Here is a 19,280-nt window from a genome sequence, read left to right on the forward strand (position 1 = left end):
GCCACTCTACTGTATATAGCCTCTCTACTGTATATAGCCCCTCTACTGTATATAGCCTCTCTACTGTATATAGCCTCTCTACTGTATATAGCCCCTCTACAGTATATATCCTCTCTACTGTATATAGCCTCTCTACTGTATATAGCCCCTCTACTGTATATAGCCTCGCTACTGTATATAGCCTCTCTACTGTATATAGCCTCTCTACTGTATATAGCCTCTACTGTATATAGCCTCTCTACTGTATATAGCCCCTCTACTGCATATAGCCTCTCTACTGTATATAGCCCCTCTACTGTATATAGCCTCGCTACTGTATATAGCCTCTCTACTGTATATAGCCTCACTACTGTATATAGCCTCTACTGTATATAGCCTCTCTACTGTATATAGCCTCTCTACTGTATATAGCCTCTCTACTGTATATAGCCTCTCTACTGTATATAGCCTCTACTGTATATAGCCTCTCTACTGTATATAGCCTCTACTGTATATAGCCTCTCTACTGTATATAGCCTCTCTACTGTATATAGCCTCTCTACTGTATATAGCCTCTCTACTGTATATAGCCTCTCTACTGTATATAGCCTCGCGACTGTATATAGCCTGTCTTTTTACTGTTGTTTTATTTCTTTACCTACCTATTGTTCACCTAATACCTTTTTGCACAGGTTAGAGCCTGTAAGTGAGCATTTCACTGTAAGGTCTACTACACCTGTTGTATTCAGCATTTCACTGTGAGGTCTACTACACCTGTTGTATTCAGCATTTCACTGTGAGGTCTACACCTGTTGTATTCAGCATTTCACTGTAAGGTCTACTACACCTGTTGTATTCAGCATTTCACTGTAAGGTCTACTACACCTGTTGTATTCAGCATTTCACTGTGAGGTCTACTACACCTGTTGTATTCAACATTTCACTGTGAGGTCTACTACACCTGTTGTATTCAGCATTTCACTGTGAGGTCTACTACACCTGTTGTATTCAGCATTTCACTGTGAGGTCTACTACACCTGTTGTATTCAGCATTTCACTGTGAGGTCTACTACACCTGTTGTATTCAGCATTTCACTGTAAGGTCTACTACACCTGTTGTATTCAGCATTTCACTGTGAGGTCTACTACACCTGTTGTATTCAGCATTTCACTGTGAGGTCTACACCTGTTGTATTCAGCATTTCACTGTAAGGTCTACTACACCTGTTGTATTCAGCATTTCACTGTGAGGTCTACTACACCTGTTGTATTCAGCATTTCACTGTGAGGTCTACTACACCTGTTGTATTCAGCATTTCACTGTGAGGTCTACTACACCTGTTGTATTCAGTATTTCACTGTAAGGTCTACTACACCTGTTGTATTCAGCATTTCACTGTGAGGTCTACTACACCTGTTGTATTCAGCATTTCACTGTGAGGTCTACTACACCTGTTGTATTCAGCATTTCACTGTGAGGTCTACTACACCTGTTGTATTCAGCATTTCACTGTGAGGTCTACTACACCTGTTGTATTCAGCATTTCACTGTGAGGTCTACTACACCTGTTGTATTCAGCATTTCACTGTGAGGTCTACCTACACCTGTTGTATTCAGCATTTCACTGTGAGGTCTACCTACACCTGTTGTATTCAGCATTTCACTGTGAGGTCTACTACACCTGTTGTATTCAGCATTTCACTGTGAGGTCTACTACACCTGTTGTATTCAGCATTTCACTGTAAGGTCTACTACACCTGTTGTATTCAGCATTTCACTGTGAGGTCTACTACACCTGTTGTATTCAGCATTTCACTGTAAGGTCTACTACACCTGTTGTATTCAGCATTTCACTGTGAGGTCTACTACACCTGTTGTATTCAGCATTTCACTGTGAGGTCTACTACACCTGTTGTATTCAGCATTTCACTGTGAGGTCTACTACACCTGTTGTATTCAGCATTTCACTGTAAGGTCTACTACACCTGTTGTATTCAGCATTTCACTGTAAGGTCTACTACACCTGTTGTATTCAGCATTTCACTGTAAGGTCTACTACACCTGTTGTATTCAGCATTTCACTGTGAGGTCTACTACACCTGTTGTATTCAGCATTTCACTGTGAGGTCTACTACACCTGTTGTATTCAGCATTTCAATGTAAGGTCTACTACACCTGTTGTATTCAGCATTTCACTGTAAGGTCTACTACACCTGTTGTATTCAGCATTTCAATGTAAGGTCTACTACACCTGTTGTATTCAGCATTTCACTGTGAGGTCTACTACACCTGTTGTATTCAGCATTTCACTGTGAGGTCTACTACACCTGTTGTATTCAGCATTTCACTGTGAGGTCTACTACACCTGTTGTATTCAGCATTTCACTGTGAGGTCTACTACACCTGTTGTATTCAGCATTTCACTGTGAGGTCTACTCCACCTGTTGTATTCAGCATTTCACTGTGAGGTCTACTCCACCTGTTGTATTCAGCATTTCACTGTGAGGTCTACACCTGTTGTATTCAGCATTTCACTGTGAGGTCTACTACACCTGTTGTATTCAGCATTTCACTGTGAGGTCTACTACACCTGTTGTATTCAGCATTTCACTGTGAGGTCTACTACACCTGTTGTATTCAGCATTTCACTGTGAGGTCTACTACACCTGTTGTATTCAGCAGTTCACTGTGAGGTCTACTACACCTGTTGTATTCAGCATTTCACTGTAAGGTCTACTACACCTGTTGTATTCAGCATTTCACTGTGAGGTCTACTACACCTGTTGTATTCAGCATTTCACTGTAAGGTCTACTACACCTGTTGTATTCAGCATTTCACTGTAAGGTCTACTACACCTGTTGTATTCAGCATTTCACTGTGAGGTCTACTACACCTGTTGTATTCAGCATTTCACTGTAAGGTCTACTACACCTGTTGTATTCAGCATTTCACTGTGAGGTCTACTACACCTGTTGTATTCAGCATTTCACTGTGAGGTCTACTACACCTGTTCTATTCAGCATTTCACTGTGAGGTCTACTACACCTGTTGTATTCAGCATTTCACTGTAAGGTCTACTACACCTGTTGTATTCAGCATTTCACTGTGAGGTCTACTCCACCTGTTGTATTCAGCATTTCACTGTGAGGTCTACTACACCTGTTGTATTCAGCATTTCACTGTGAGGTCTACACCTGTTGTATTCGACGCACGTGACAAATATACTTTAATTTTATTTGAAATTGTTCTATGTTTCTGCCCATTTTTACAAAAGTTCTAAAATGCAAGGCTACTTCCTGGAAAATGGCGCATCACTTTCCTAGCATATTACTGTTTCATTTATTTTAAATTTAGACATACCCTGACATGGATCTGTCCCGTTCCTGTCTGCCTCCTGGGTCTTTCCTCACCTGCTCTTCAGACAACACCATCCGGCTGTGGCACAGCGACCCGGGACTGGTGCAGGGAACCGGCTGCCTCCGTAACGTCTACAGCCACGTGAGTCTCAATGCAACTGGCCAGGACCTCTCGTCCAACCTGCCAATGTCGTGGCATTGTTCATTCTGAGTCTTGGTTTACAAATGACTACCCACACATACTGGGTTTTATCTGTTCTGTCCGTCTGTGTGCCGGTCCAGGATCTGTTGAGGATTGTTTACGTGGGGGAGGACACTCAACATCTTCAGACGGAGGGGGAGAGAGGAGAGGGGGGTGGAATGGACGCTAAGTCAGGGATCAGAGTCCTAGGGGTCAGTCCTGATGGACAACATCTGGCAGCTGGAGACCGCAACGGAAACGTACAGTAAGCACACACACACACACACACACACACACACACACACACACACACACACACACACACACACACACACACACACACACAGTCAACATGACCACATCGACTAAGATATCATGTGTTCTCCTGTCCAGTATATTTGGTCTACAGTTCATGGATCAGCTGCAGAAGATTGAAGCCCACGACTCTGAGGTGCTGTGTCTGGAGTTCTCCCCTGCAGAGACGGGTGAGTTCTGACCTTGGGGAGACGGGGCGGGGTCCTGACCCGGGGGAGACGGAACTGAGACGGGGCGGGGTTCTGACCCGGGGGAGACGGAACTGAGACGGTGCGGGGTTCTGACCCCGGAAGACCAAGAGATTTTCCCCCCTGACTACCTCAAGGTTGAAGATACCCAGGTTAGGACAAGTAATGCTTTAGAAAATAAACCGCCTCATTGATGCCTAGCGTAGCTGGTCCCTTAGTTTAGAATTCTTCTTCGTGCTTCTACACCTGCATTGCTTGCTGTTTGGGGTTTTAGGCTGGGTTTCTGTACAGCACTTAGAGACGTCAGCTGATGTAAGAAGGACTATATAAACACATGTGATTTGATTCTTCATTTATGCTCTCTAGCCCAACCGCTCACAGATACAGTGCTGGTAGGCTAGTCTCCATTATGACATTATTATGGATAAAAGGGAGACTATTTGTCAAACGGCAGTCGGGCATCGTGTCACCAGGATAAGAGCCTCTATTTATTGGGAAGGAGCATCAAGATCACAGCGTTCGCCGTCCTGTGAAGTTCAATATATTTTATAAACGGCATGGTTTTTGGAGTGGGATCGACCACACACCATATCGTCACGTGACTCCAAATGCACTTCTGTTTAATGGTTATTATATCTGCTATATATCTACTCATAAAGGCGTTTCCACCGCCATTTCCCGCGTAATCGATTTTTACAGATTCAAAGATTCTACATGTCGTAACAAACGATCTGTCTGCATTTATACAATTGTACCGACACTTCCTGTTTTTCCATCACAGCTGTCATAATATATATATTTTGTATACGGTATGACAGTGGATGGAAAGGTGGTCTGTGTTTTTACGGTGAACGTGTTTTTGTGTTTCAGGTCTTCACCTGCTGGCGTCGGCCAGTCGAGACCGTCTGATCCACATCTTCAACATGGAGAGGAACTACAGTCTGGAGCAGACCGTCTATGACCACTCTGCCTCCATCACCGCTATCAAGTTCACTGGTACACACGCACGCGCACGCACACGGAGAACACACACGCACACGGAGAACACGCACGCACACGGAGAACACGCACGCACACGGAGAACACGCACGCACACGGAGAACGCGCACGCGCACGCACACGGAGAACACGCACGCACACGGAGAACACGCACGCACACGGAGAACACGCACGCACACGGAGAACACGCACGCACACGGAGAACACGCACGCACACGGAGAACACGCACGCACACGGAGAACACGCACGCACACGGAGAACACGCACGCACACGGAGAACACGCACGCACACGGAGAACACGCACGCACACGGAGAACACGCACGCACACGGAGAACACGCACGCACACGGAGAACGCACACGCACACGGAGAACGCACACGGAGAACACACACGCACACGGAGAACACACACGCACACGGAGAACACACACGCACGGAGAACACACACGCACGGAGAACACACACGCACGGAGAACACACACGCACGGAGAACACACACGCACGGAGAACACGCACGCACACACGCACGGAGAACACACACGCACGCACACACACACGGAGAACACACACGGAGAACACACACGGAGAACACACACGGAGAACGCACACACGGAGAACGCACACACGGAGAACGCACACACGGAGAACGCACACACGGAGAACGCACACACGGAGAACGCACACACGGAGAACGCACACACGGAGAACGCACACACGGAGAACGCACACACGGAGAACGCACACACGGAGAACGCACACACGGAGAACGCACACACGGAGAACGCACACACGGAGAACGCACACACGGAGAACGCACACACGGAGAACGCACACACGGAGAACGCACACACGGAGAACGCACACCTGGAGAACGCACACACACACCTGGAGAACGCACACACACACCTGGAGAACGCACACACACACCTGGAGAACGCACACACACACCTGGAGAACGCACACACACACCTGGAGAACACACACACACACCTGGAGAACACACACACACCTGGAGAACACACACACACCTGGAGAACACACACACACCTGGAGAACACACACACACACACGGAGAACACACACACACACACACACACGGAGAACACACACACACACACACACACGGAGAACACACACACACACACACACACACGGAGAACACACACACACACACACACACGGAGAACACACACACACACACACACACACGGAGAACACACACACACACACACACATGGAGAACACACACACGGAGGACAACACACACACGGAGAACACACACACACACGGAGAACACACACACACACACATGGAGAACACACACACACGGAGAACACACACACACGGAGAACACACACACACGGAGAACACACACACACACGGAGGACAACACACACACACACACGGAAAACAAAAGCAGAGTGACGTGTTGTTTCCAGGGTCGGCCATACTAGTACGGCGCTCCGGAGCAAATTAAGGTCAAGTGCCTTGCTCAAGGGCACATCGACAGGTTGGTCACCTTTATCGCCTTGTGTATTCGAACCAGCGACCTTTCAGTTACTGACCCAATGCTCTAACTGCTAGGCTACCTGCAGCCCTAACACACACACACACACAACACACACACACAACACACAACACACACACACCGTACGAAAAGGAGAAGAAACCCAAACAGACAACATGCGTGTACTATGGGGGGGGGGGGCTGGGGGAAGAGACATCTAACTAAGGGTTTGTGTCGGCCCGTTTTCTGTGTGTTGTAGGTGTCAGCCCAGAGGTCCTCATGGTGAGCTGTGGTGCTGATAAGAGTATCTACTTCCGCACCGCTGAACAGGTGAACTTCTATTTACCCTCTACCCTCTCTATATAATATATACCCTCTCTATTTACCCTCTACCCTCTCTATATAATATATACCCTCTCTATTTACCCTCTACCCTCTCTATATAATATATACCCTCTCTATTTACCCTCTACCCTCTCTATATAATATATACCCTCTCTATTTACCCTCTACCCTCTCTATATAATATATACCCTCTCTATTTACCCGCTACCCTCTCTATATAATATATACCCTCTCTATTTACCTTCGACCCTCTCTTTATAATATATACCCTCTCTATTTACCCGCTACCCTCTCTATATAATATATACCCTCTCTATATAATATATACCCTCTCTATATAATATATACCCTCTCTATTTACCCTCTACCCTCTCTATATAATATATACCCTCTCTATTTACCCGCTACCCTCTCTCTATAATATATACCCTCTCTATTTAATATATGCCCTCTATTTACCCTCTACCCTCTCTATATAATATATACCCTCTCTATATAATATATACCCTCTCTATATAATATATACCCACTCTATTTACCCGCTACCCTCTCTCTATAATATATACCCTCTCTATTTACCCTCTACCCTCTCTATTTAATATATGCCCTCTATTTACCCTCTACCCTCTCTATATAATATATGCCCTCTATTTACCCTCTACCCTCTCTATATAATATATACCCTCTCTATTTACCCTCTCTATTTAATATATGCCCTCTATTTACCCTCTACCCTCTCTATATAATATATACCCTCTCTATTTACCCTCTACCCTCTCTATATAATATATGCCCTCTCTATTTACCCTCTCTATATAATATATACCCTCTCTATTTACCCTCTACCCTCTCTATATAATATATGCCCTCTCTATTTACCCTCTACCCTCTCTATATAATATACCATCTATATTTACCCCTCTACCCTCTCTTTATAATATATGCCCTCTCTATTTACCCTCTCTATATAATATATACCCTCTCTATTTACCCTCTACCCTCTCTATATAATATATACCCTCTCTATTTACCCTCTACCCTCTCTATATAATATACCATCTATATTTGCCCCTCTACCCTCTCTTTATAATATATACCCTCTCTATTTACCCTCTCTATATAATATATACCCTCTATTTATCCTCTACCCTCTCTATATAATATATGCCCTCTCTATTTACCCTCTACCCTCTCTATATAATATACCATCTATATTTACCCCTCTACCCTCTCTTTATAATATATACCCTCTCTATTTACCCTCTCTATATAATATATACCCTCTATTTACCCTCTACCCTCTCTATATAATACACTGCTCAAAAAAATAAAGGGAACACTAAAATAACACATCCTAGATCTGAATGAATGAACTATTCTTATTAAATACTTTTTTCTTTACATAGTTGAATGTGCTGACAACAAAATCACACAAAAATGATCAATGGAAATCAAATGTATCAACCCATGGAGGTCTGGATTTTGAGTCACACTCAAAATTAAAGTGGAAAACCACACTACAGGCTGATCCAACTTTGATGTAATGTCCTTAAAACAAGTCAAAATGAGGCTCAGTAGTGTGTGTGGCCTCCACGTGCCTGTATGACCTCCCTACAACGCCTGGGCATGCTCCTGATGAGGCCAACTCCTGGACAGTCTGTGGTGCAACGTGGCGTTGGTGGATGGAGCGAGACATGATGTCCCAGATGTGCTCAATTGGATTCAGGTCTGGGGAACGGGCGGGCCAGTCCATAGCATCAATGCCTTCCTCTTGCAGGAACTGCTGACACACTCCAGCCACATGAGGTCTAGCATTGTCTTGCATTAGGAGGAACCCAGGGCCAACCGCACCAGCATATGGTCTCACAAGGGGTCTGAGGATTTCATCTCGGTACCTAATGGCAGTCAGGCTACCTCTGGCGAGCCCATGGAGGGCTGTGAGGCCCCCCCAAAGAAATGCCACCCCACACCATGACTGACCCACCGCCAAACCGGTCATGCTGGAGGATGTTGCAGGCAGCAGAACGTTCTCCACGGCGTCTCCAGACTCTGTCACGTCTGTCACATGTGCTCATGTGCTCAGTGTGAACCTGCTTTCATCTGTGAAGAGCACAGGGCGCCAGTGGCGAATTTGCCAATCTTGGTGTTCTCTGGCAAATGCCAAACGTCCTGCACGGTGTTGGGCTGTAAGCACAACCCCCACCTGTGGACGTCGGGCCCTCATACCACCCTCATGGAGTCTGTTTCTGACCGTTTGAGCAGACACATGCACATTTGTGGCCTGCTGGAGGTCATTTTGCAGGGCTCTGGCAGTGCTCCACCTTGCACAAAGGCGGAGGTAGCGGTCCTGCTGCTGGGTTGTTGCCCTCCTACGGCCTCCTCCACGTCTCCTGATGTACTGGCCTGTCTCCTGTTAGCGCCTCCATGCTCTGGACACTACGCTGACAGACACAGCAAACCTTCTTGCCACAGCTCGCATTGATGTGCCATCCTGGATGAACTGCACTACCTGAGCCACTTGTGTGGGTTGTAGACTCCGTCTCATGCTACCACTAGAGTGAGAGCACCGCCAGCATTCAAAGTGACCAAAACATCAGCCAGGAAGCATAGGAACTGAGAAGTGGTCTGTGGTCACCACCTGCAGAATCACTCCTTTATTGGGGGTGTCTTGCTAATTGCCTATAATTTCCACCTGTTGTCTATTCCATTTGCACAACAGCATGTGAAATTTATTGTCAATCAGTGTTGCTTCCTAAGTGGACAGTTTGATTTCACAGAAGTGTGATTGACTTGGAGTTACATTGTGTTGTTTAAGTGTTCCCTTTATTTTTTTGAGCAGTGTATATAACCTCTCTATTTACCCTCTACCCTCTCTATATAATATATACCCTCTGTTTTTACCCTCTACCCTCTCTATATAATATACCCTCTATATATAATATATAGTCTGAATGGACAAATTAAAATGTATAAAAATGCATTCAAGTTTGAATTGCAGCATTAACCCCTCCCTCTCTGTCTCCCTCTCCCTCCCTCTCTGTCCCTCCCTCCCTCTCTGTCCCTCCCTCTCTGTCCCCCTCCCTCTCTGTCTCCCTCCAGTCTTCGGAGGGGCTGAACTTTGCCCGTAGTCACCACGTAGTAGAGAAGACCACTTTGTATGATATGGACCTGGACGCTACTCACACACACACCGCCATCGCCTGCCAGGACAGGAATATCAGGTACACACCGCCATCGCCTGCCAGGACAGGAATATCAGGTACACACAGCCTGCCAGGACAGGAATATCAGGTACACACCGCCTGCCAGGACAGGAATATCAGGTACACACCGCCTGCCAGGACAGGAATATCAGGTACACACCGCCTGCCAGGACAGGAATATCAGGTACACACCGCTTGCCAGGACAGGAATATCAGGTACACACCGCCTGCCAGGACAGGAATATCAGGTACACACCGCCTGCCAGGACAGGAATATCAGGTACACACCGCCTGCCAGGACAGGAATATCAGGTACACACCGCCTGCCAGGACAGGAATATCAGGTACACACCGCCTGCCAGGACAGGAATATCAGGTACACACCGCCTGCCAGGACAGGAATATCAGGTACACACCGCCTGCCAGGTCAGGAATATCAGGTACACACCGCCTGCCAGGTCAGGAATATCAGGTACACACCGCCTGCCAGGACAGGAATATCAGGTACACACTGCCTGCCAGGACAGGAATATCAGGTACACACCGCCTGCCAGGACAGGAATATCAGGTACACACTGCCTGCCAGGACAGGAATATCAGGTACACACTGCCTGCCAGGTCAGGAATATCAGGTACACACCGCCTGCCAGGACCAGAACATTTTGAGAAGGTGAGATTTTGAGAAGGTTTCTGAGTCCTTGTAGGGTAGAGGCCTGGGCTATAGGTTATATCAGATACAGGATAAACACATTTCATGCAATTTTACTACACTTTGACTGGAGACATTAGCAGAATATTTTGATACAATAAATTACAGGGTAACCTACTCTGACACTGACAAACAACCAATACAACCACTGTTGTCCATATAATAGACCAATGAGAAGGAGAGACTGTTGTCCATATAATAGACCAATGAGAAGGGGAGGCTGTTGTCCATATAATAGACCAATGAGAAGGAGAGACTGTTGTCCATATAATAGACCAATGAGAAGGAGAGGCTGTTGTCCATATAATAGACCAATGAGAAGGAGAGACTGTTGTCCATATAATAGACCAATGAGAAGGAGAGACTGTTGTCCATATAATAGACCAATGAGAAGGAGAGACTGTTGTCCATATAATAGACCAATGAGAAGGAGAGACTGTTGTCCATATAATAGACCAATGAGAAGGAGAGACACTATGTTGTTCATATAATAGACCAATGAGAAGGAGAGACACTATGTTGTCCATATAATAGACCAATGAGAAGGAGAGACACTATGTTGTCCATATAATAGACCAATGAGAAGGAGAGACACTATGTTGTCCATATAATAGACCAATGAGAAGGGGAGACTGTTGTCCATATAATAGACCAATGAGGAGACTGTTGTCCATATAATAGACCAATGAGAAGGAGAGACACTATGTTGTTCATATAATAGACCAATGAGAAGGAGAGACACTATGTTGTCCATATAATAGACCAATGAGAAGGAGAGACACTATGTTGTCCATATAATAGACCAATGAGAAGGAGAGACACTATGTTGTCCATATAATAGACCAATGAGAAGGAGAGACACTATGTTGTCCATATAATAGACCAATGAGAAGGAGAGACTGTTGTCCATATAATAGACCAATGAGAAGGAGAGACTGTTGTCCATATAATAGACCAATGAGAAGGAGAGACTGTTGTCCATATAATAGACCAATGAGAAGGAGAGACTGTTGTCCATATAATAGACCAATGAGAAGGAGAGACACTATGTTGTTCATATAATAGACCAATGAGAAGGAGAGACACTATGTTGTCCATATAATAGACCAATGAGAAGGAGAGACACTATGTTGTCCATATAATAGACCAATGAGAAGGAGAGACACTATGTTGTCCATATAATAGACCAATGAGAAGGAGAGACACTATGTTGTCCATATAATAGACCAATGAGAAGGGGAGACTGTTGTCCATATAATAGACCAATGAGAAGGGGAGACTGTTGTCCATATAATAGACCAATGAGAAGGGGAGACTGTTGTCCATATAATAGACCAATGAGAAGGGGAGACTGTTGTCCATATAATAGACCAATGAGAAGGGGAGACTGTTGTCCATATAATAGACCAATGAGAAGGGGAGACTGTTGTCCATATAATAGACCAATGAGAAGGGGAGACTGTTGTCCATATAATAGACCAATGAGAAGGGGAGACTGTTGTCCATATAATAGACCAATGAGAAGGGGAGACTGTTGTCCATATAATAGACCAATGAGAAGGGGAGACTGTTGTCCATATAATAGACCAATGAGAAGGGGAGACTGTTGTCCATATAATAGACCAATGAGAAGGGGAGACTGTTGTCCATATAATAGACCAATGAGAAGGGGAGACTGTTGTCCATATAATAGGCCAATGAGAAGGAAAGACACTATGTTGTCCATATAATAGACCAATGAGGAGACTGTTGTCCAAAAAAATAGACCAATGAGAAGGAGAGACACTATGTTGTCCATATAATAGACCAATGAGAAGGAGAGACACTATGTTGTCCATATAATAGACCAATGAGAAGGGGAGACTGTTGTCCATATAATAGACCAATGAGAAGGAGAGACTGTTGTCCAAAAAAATAGACCAATGAGAAGGAGAGACTGTTGTCCATATAATAGACCAATGAGAAGGAGAGACTGTTGTCCATATAATAGACCAATGAGAAGAGACTGCTGTCCAAAAAAATAGACCAATGAGAAGGAGAGACACTATGTTGTCCATATAATAGACCAATGAGAAGGAGAGACACTATGTTGTCCATATAATAGACCAATGAGAAGGAGAGACACTAAAATAATATGACGTCCATCTCAAGTGGAGGAGGAAATTATTGTCCAAAAACAAGAGGTGCCACAACAATAGTGGATAGGGTCAGTACCACTCACTGGGGATAGGCCTGATGCTCTCTGCTGGTACCACTCACTGGGGATAGGCCTGATGCTCTGCTGGTACCACTCACTGGGGATAGGCCTGATGCTCTGCTGGTACCACTCACTGGGGATAGCCCTGATGCTCTCTGCTGGTACCACTCACTGGGGATAGGCCTGATGCTCTGCTGGTACCACTCACTGGGGATAGGCCTGATGCTCTGCTGGTACCACTCACTGGGGATAGCCCTGATGCTCTGCTGGTACCACTCACTGGGGATAGGCCTGATGCTCTCTGCTGGTACCACTCACTGGGGATAGGCCTGATGCTCTCTGCTGGTACCACTCACTGGGGATAGGCCTGATGCTCTCTGCTGGGACCAATAAGATAGGCCTGATGCTCTCTGCTGGGACCAATAAGATAGGCCTGATGCTCTACCAATAAGATGGGCCTGATGCTCTGCTGGGACCAATAAGATAGGCCTGATGCTCTCTGCTGGTACCAATAAGATAGGCCTGATGCTCTACCAATAAGATGGGCCTGATGCTCTGCTGGGACCAATAAGATAGGCCTGATGCTCTCTGCTGGTACCAATAAGATAGGCCTGATGCTCTACCAATAAGATGGGCCTGATGCTCTGCTGGGACCAATAAGATAGGCCTGATGCTCTCTGCTGGTACCAATAAGATAGGCCTGATGCTCTACCAATAAGATAGGCCTGATGCTCTGCTGGGACCAATAAGATAGGCCTGATGCTCTACCAATAAGATGGGCCTGATGCTCTGCTGGGACCAATAAGATAGGCCTGATGCTCTCTGCTGGTACCAATAAGATAGGCCTGATGCTCTACCAATAAGATGGGCCTGATGCTCTGCTGGTACCAATAAGATAGGCCTGATGCTCTCTGCTGGTACCAATAAGATAGCCCTGATGCTCTGCTGGTACCACTCACTGGGGATAGGCCTGATGCTCTGCTGGTACCACTCACTGGGGATAGGCCTGATGCTCTGCTGGTACCACTCACTGGGGATAGGCCTGATGCTCTCTGCTGGTACCACTCACTGGGGATAGGCCTGATGCTCTCTGCTGGTACCACTCACTGGGGATAGGCCTGATGCTCTCTGCTGGTACCACTCACTGGGGATAGGCCTGATGCTCTCTGCTGGTACCAATACGATAGGCTGTAGGCGTAACTGTTAGTCTCAATAAAATAGGAACATTTTGATAACTAAAATACATTTTAGTATTTTCATTGTCTTGTCTTTTTACAGCAATAGCTATTTTGCTTTCTAAACTTTTTTTTTTTTTTTTTCTCCCTGTGATTTAATTTTCAAATACTGTGATATGCCTGGCTGGCCCACTACTTGTTCACTGATAGTCACAACTCATCTAACATCTATTTTGATATTTGCCGTGTGTGCTGTCCAATAGTACGCTGCCTTTCCTTCTGACTGTAGGACCAGGTTCCAGGTTCCACTGACTTCCTGTTCAGACACAAGGGTTAGGGTTAGACACACTGACTTCCTGTTCAGACACAAGGGTTAGGGTTAGACACACTGACTTCCTGTTCAGACACAAGGGTTAGGGTTAGACACACTGACTTCCTGTTCAGACACAAGGGTTAGGGTTAGACACACTGACTTCCTGTTCAGACACAAGGGTTAGGGTTAGACACACTGACTTCCTGTTCAGACACAAGGGTTAGGGTTAGACACACTGACTTCCTGTTCAGACACAAGGGTTAGACACACTGACTTCCTGTTCAGACACAAGGGTTAGGGTTAGACACACTGACTTCCTGTTCAGACACAAGGGTTAGACACACTGACTTCCTGTTCAGACACAAGGGTTAGACACACTGACTTCCTGTTCAGACACAAGGGTTAGACACACTGACTTCCTGTTCAGACACAAGGGTTAGACACACTGACTTCCTGTTCAGACACAAGGGTTAGACACACTGACTTCCTGTTCAGACACAAGGGTTAGACACACTGAGTTATTGGGCAGCAATGCAATACTATATAGCAATATGAGGTAATAATAATAGCTATTTACAGTGGGGAGAAAAAGTATTTGAAACACTGCCGATTTTGCAGGTTTTCCTACTTACAAAGCATGTAGAGGTCTGTAATTTTTTATCATAAAAATCCAGAAAATCACATTGTATGATTTTTAAGTAATTAATTAGCATTTTATTGCATGACATAAGTACATCAGAAAAGCAGAACTTAATATTTGGTACAGAAACCTTTGTTTGCAATTACAGAGATCATACATTTCCTGTAGTTCTTGACCAGGTTTACACACACTGCAGCAGGGATTTTGGCCCACTCCTCCATACAGACCTTCTCCAGATCCTTCAGGTTTCGGGGCTGTCGCTGGGCAATACGGACTTTCAGCTCCCTCCTAAGATTTTCTATTGGGTTCAGGTCTGGAGACTGGCTAGGCCACTCCAGGACCTTGAGATGCTTCTTACGGAGCGACTCCTTAGTTGCCCTGGCTGTGTGTTTTGGGTCGCTGTCATGCTGGAAGACCCAGCCACGACCCATCTTCAATGCTCTTACTGAGGGAAGGAGGTTGTTGGCCAAGATCTCGCGATACATGGCCCCATCCATCCTCCCCTCAATACGGTGCAGTCGTCCTGTCCCCTTTGCAGAAAAGCATCCCCAAAGAATGATGTTTCTACTTCCATGCTTCACGGTTGGGATGGTGTTCTTGGGGTTGTACTCATCCTTCTTCTTCCTCCAAACACGGCAAGTGGAGTTTAGACCAAAAAGCTTGATCTTCTCCCATTCCTCCTCTGGATCATCCAGATGGTAATTGGCAAACTTCAGACGGGTCTGGACATGCGCTGGCTTGAGCAGGGGGACCTTGCGTGCGCTGTAGGATTTTAATCCATGACGGCGTAGTGTGTTACTAATGGTTTTCTTTGAGACTGTGGTCCCAGCTCTCTTCAGGTCATTGACCAGGTCCTGCCTTGTAGTTCTGGGCTGATCCCTCACCTTCTTCATGATCATTGATGCCCCACGAGGTGAGATCTTGCATGGAGCCCCAGACCGAGGGTGATTGACCGTCATCTTGAACTTCTTCCATTTTCTAATAATTGCGCCAACAGTTGTTGCCTTCTCACCAAGCTGCTTGCCTATTGTCCTGTAGCCCATCCCAGCCTTGTGCAGGTCTACAATTTTAGCCCTGATGTCCTTACACAGCTCTCTGGTCTTGGCCATTGTGGAGAGGTTGGAGTCTGTTTGATTGAGTGTGTGGACAGGTGTCTTTGAGTTCAAACAGGTGCAGTTAATACAGGTAATGAGTGGAGAACAGGAGGGCTTCTTAAAGAAAAACTAACAGGTCTGTGAGAGCCGGAATTCTTACTGGTTGGTAGGTGATCAAATACTTATGTCATGCAATAAAATGCAAATTAATTACTTAAAAATCATACAATGTGATTTTCTGGATTTTTGTTTTAGATTCTGTCTCTCACAGTTGAAGTGTATCTACGATAAAAATTACAGACCTCTACATGCTTTGTAAGTAGGAAAACCTGCAAAATCGGCAGTGTTTCAAATACTTGTTCTCCCCACTGTATATGTTTTGAAAATGCCTCCAGCTCATAGCAATGTGACGCACTGATGAAACCTTCTGTTGCCTACGCATTTGAATGAATGGGAAGCGCGCTTTAATTACCAATAAAATATACATCGCTGCCAGAGGTGCTTCAACAAAGTACTCATTAAAGAGTCTGAATACTTATGTTATTTTGCAAAAACAATTAAAAAAGTTTTGTTTTGTCTATGGGGGTATTGTGATGTCATTATGGGGTATTGTGATGTCATTATGGGGTATTGTGATGTCATTATGGGGTATTGTGATGTCATTATGGGGGTATTGTGATGTCATTATGGGGGTATTGTGATGTCATTATGGGGGTATTGTGTGTAGATTGATGAGGGGTTAAACTATTTCATCCATTTTAGAATAAGGCTGTAACGTAACAAAATGTGGATAAAGTCAAGGGATCTGAATACTTACCGAATGCAGTGTGAAAGACTCAAATAAAAACTCCAGAAAATCAGCTCCAAGTGATTTTAATTTTGGAAATCTGTTCCAAAATATTCCAATGTTTAGTAGAGAAATATTCACACATACCAAAACATTAGGAACATCTTCCTAACATTGAGTTTATACCCCTCCTTGCCCTCAGAACAGCCTCAATTCGTCGGGGCATGGACTCTACATGGTGTCAAGCGTTCCACAGGGATGCTGGCCCATGTTGACTCCAACGCTTCCCCACAGCTGTGTCAAGGATGCTGGCCCATGTTGACTCCAACGCTTCCCCACAGCTGTGTCAAGGATGCTGGCCCATGTCGACTCCAACGCTTCCCCACAGTTGTGTCAAGGATGCTGGCCCATGTCGACTCCAACGCTTCCCACGGTTGTGTCAAGGATGCTGGCCCATGTCGACTCCAACGCTTCCCACGGTTGTGTCAAGTTGGCTGGATGTCCTTTGGGTGGTGGACCATTCTTGATACACACGGGAAAACTGTTGAGTGTGAAAAACCCAGCAGTGTTGCATTTCTTAACACAAACCGGTGCGCCAGGCACCTACCACCATACCCCGTTCAAAAGGCACTTCGATATTTTGTCTTGCCCATTCACCGTCTGAATGGCACACATACACAATCCATGTCTCAAGGCTTAAAAATCCTTCTTTAACCCGTATCCTCCCCTTCATCTACACTGATTGAAGTGGTTTTAACAAGTGACATCAATAAGGGATCATAACTTTCACCTGGATTCACCTGGTCAGTCTGTCATGGGAAGAACAGGTGTTCTGAATGTTTTTTTTGTACTCACTCTGTATGTGCTCGTATACACATGGCAGTAAGGTTTAAAGTGATTGTTTTAGTCAAATGTTATATCTGTTTGAGCTTCTTGCGGTGAATTTAGCCTCCTGACCATCTGCTCAAGAATAGATCAGTCCACAGCTAAATCTAGTTGATGACCTCTAATGCCTTTGTGTCCTCCCCTGTGTAGACTGTACCTAACCCTGACCCCTGTGTAGAGTGTACCTAACCCTGACCCCTGTGTAGTGTACCTAACCCTGACCTCTGTGTGGAGTGTACCTAACCCTGACCTCTGTGTGGAGTGTACCTAACCCTGACCCCTGTGTAGTGTACCTAACCCTGACCCCTGTGTGGAGTGTACCTAACCCTGACCCCTGTGTGGAGTGTACCTAACCCTGACCCCTGTGTAGAATGTACCTAACCGTGACCCCTGTGTAGTGTACCTAACCCTGACCCCTGTGTGGAGTGTACCTAACCCTGACCCCTGTGTAGTGTACCTAACCCTGACCCCTGTGTAGAGTGTACCTAACCCTGACCCCTGTGTAGTGTACCTAACCCTGACCCCTGTGTGGAGTGTACCTAACCCTGACCCCTGTGTGGAGTGTACCTAACCCTGACCCCTGTGTGGAGTGTACCTAACCCTGACCCCTGTGTAGAATGTACCTAACCGTGACCCTTGACCCCTGTGTAGAGTGTACAACGTGAAGAGTGGCAAGCTGAAGAAGTGTTTCAAAGGTTCTACAAGTGACGAAGGAACGCTGCTGAAGGTGAGAGGAGACATCACTATATGGGACAACCCTGTCTAATTAGCTTTGTACTGTAGGTCAATGTTTCTTATTCCGTGGTTTGTTGTCGTTGTGTAACCACTAGGTTCAGATGGACCCCGCTGGGATCTACCTAGCAACAAGCTGCTCTGACAAGAGCATCTGTATCTTTGACTATGAGTCAGGAGAGTGTGTGGCCACCTTGTTCGGTCACTCAGGTAGCTCTACTCTTCCTCCCGTCTCTTTGCTCCTCTTCCTCCCGTCTCTTTGCTCCTCTTCCTCCCGCTCTTTGCTCCTCTTCCTCCCGTCTCTTTGCTCCTCTTCCTCCCGTCTCTTTGCTCCTCTTCCTCCCGTCTCGTTGCTCCTCTTCCTCCCGTCTCGTTGCTCCTCTTCCTCCCGTCTCGTTGCTCCTCTTCCTCCCGTCTCGTTGCTCCTCTTCCTCCCGTCTCGTTGCTCCTCTTCCCTCCTCTTCCTCCCGTCTCGTTGCTCCTCTTCCTCCCGTCTCGTTGCTCCCTCTGACTATGCCCTGTCTCCTCTTCTTCTCCATAGAGATTGTAACTGGTATGAGGTTCAGCCAGGACTGCAGACACCTCATCACCATATCTGGAGACAGGTAAACATACTCCTTAGCCAAACTATATTTTAGGCAGTGGGCTGTTTCCAGATCCAGTCAGTTTGA

General features: G+C 45.8%; 1 protein-coding gene across 1 annotated transcript in view; it reads left to right on the forward strand.

The window, feature by feature from the left end:
* wdr62 (WD repeat domain 62) overlaps window positions 1-19,280 on the forward strand; it is a 75,670-nt gene that overhangs the window by 26,229 nt on the left and 30,161 nt on the right. The window contains exons 10-18 of the mRNA XM_055895190.1: window positions 3,336-3,479; window positions 3,620-3,783; window positions 3,912-4,003; window positions 4,892-5,017; window positions 6,789-6,859; window positions 9,974-10,095; window positions 18,529-18,604; window positions 18,708-18,819; window positions 19,151-19,214. Of these exons, the coding sequence (XP_055751165.1) occupies window positions 3,336-3,479; window positions 3,620-3,783; window positions 3,912-4,003; window positions 4,892-5,017; window positions 6,789-6,859; window positions 9,974-10,095; window positions 18,529-18,604; window positions 18,708-18,819; window positions 19,151-19,214 (971 nt within the window). The remainder of the gene's footprint in view (window positions 1-3,335; window positions 3,480-3,619; window positions 3,784-3,911; window positions 4,004-4,891; window positions 5,018-6,788; window positions 6,860-9,973; window positions 10,096-18,528; window positions 18,605-18,707; window positions 18,820-19,150; window positions 19,215-19,280) is intronic.

The sequence above is a fragment of the Salvelinus fontinalis genome, chromosome 33 (genome assembly GCF_029448725.1).
Source record: "Salvelinus fontinalis isolate EN_2023a chromosome 33, ASM2944872v1, whole genome shotgun sequence".
Classification (NCBI taxonomy): Eukaryota; Metazoa; Chordata; class Actinopteri; order Salmoniformes; family Salmonidae; genus Salvelinus; species Salvelinus fontinalis.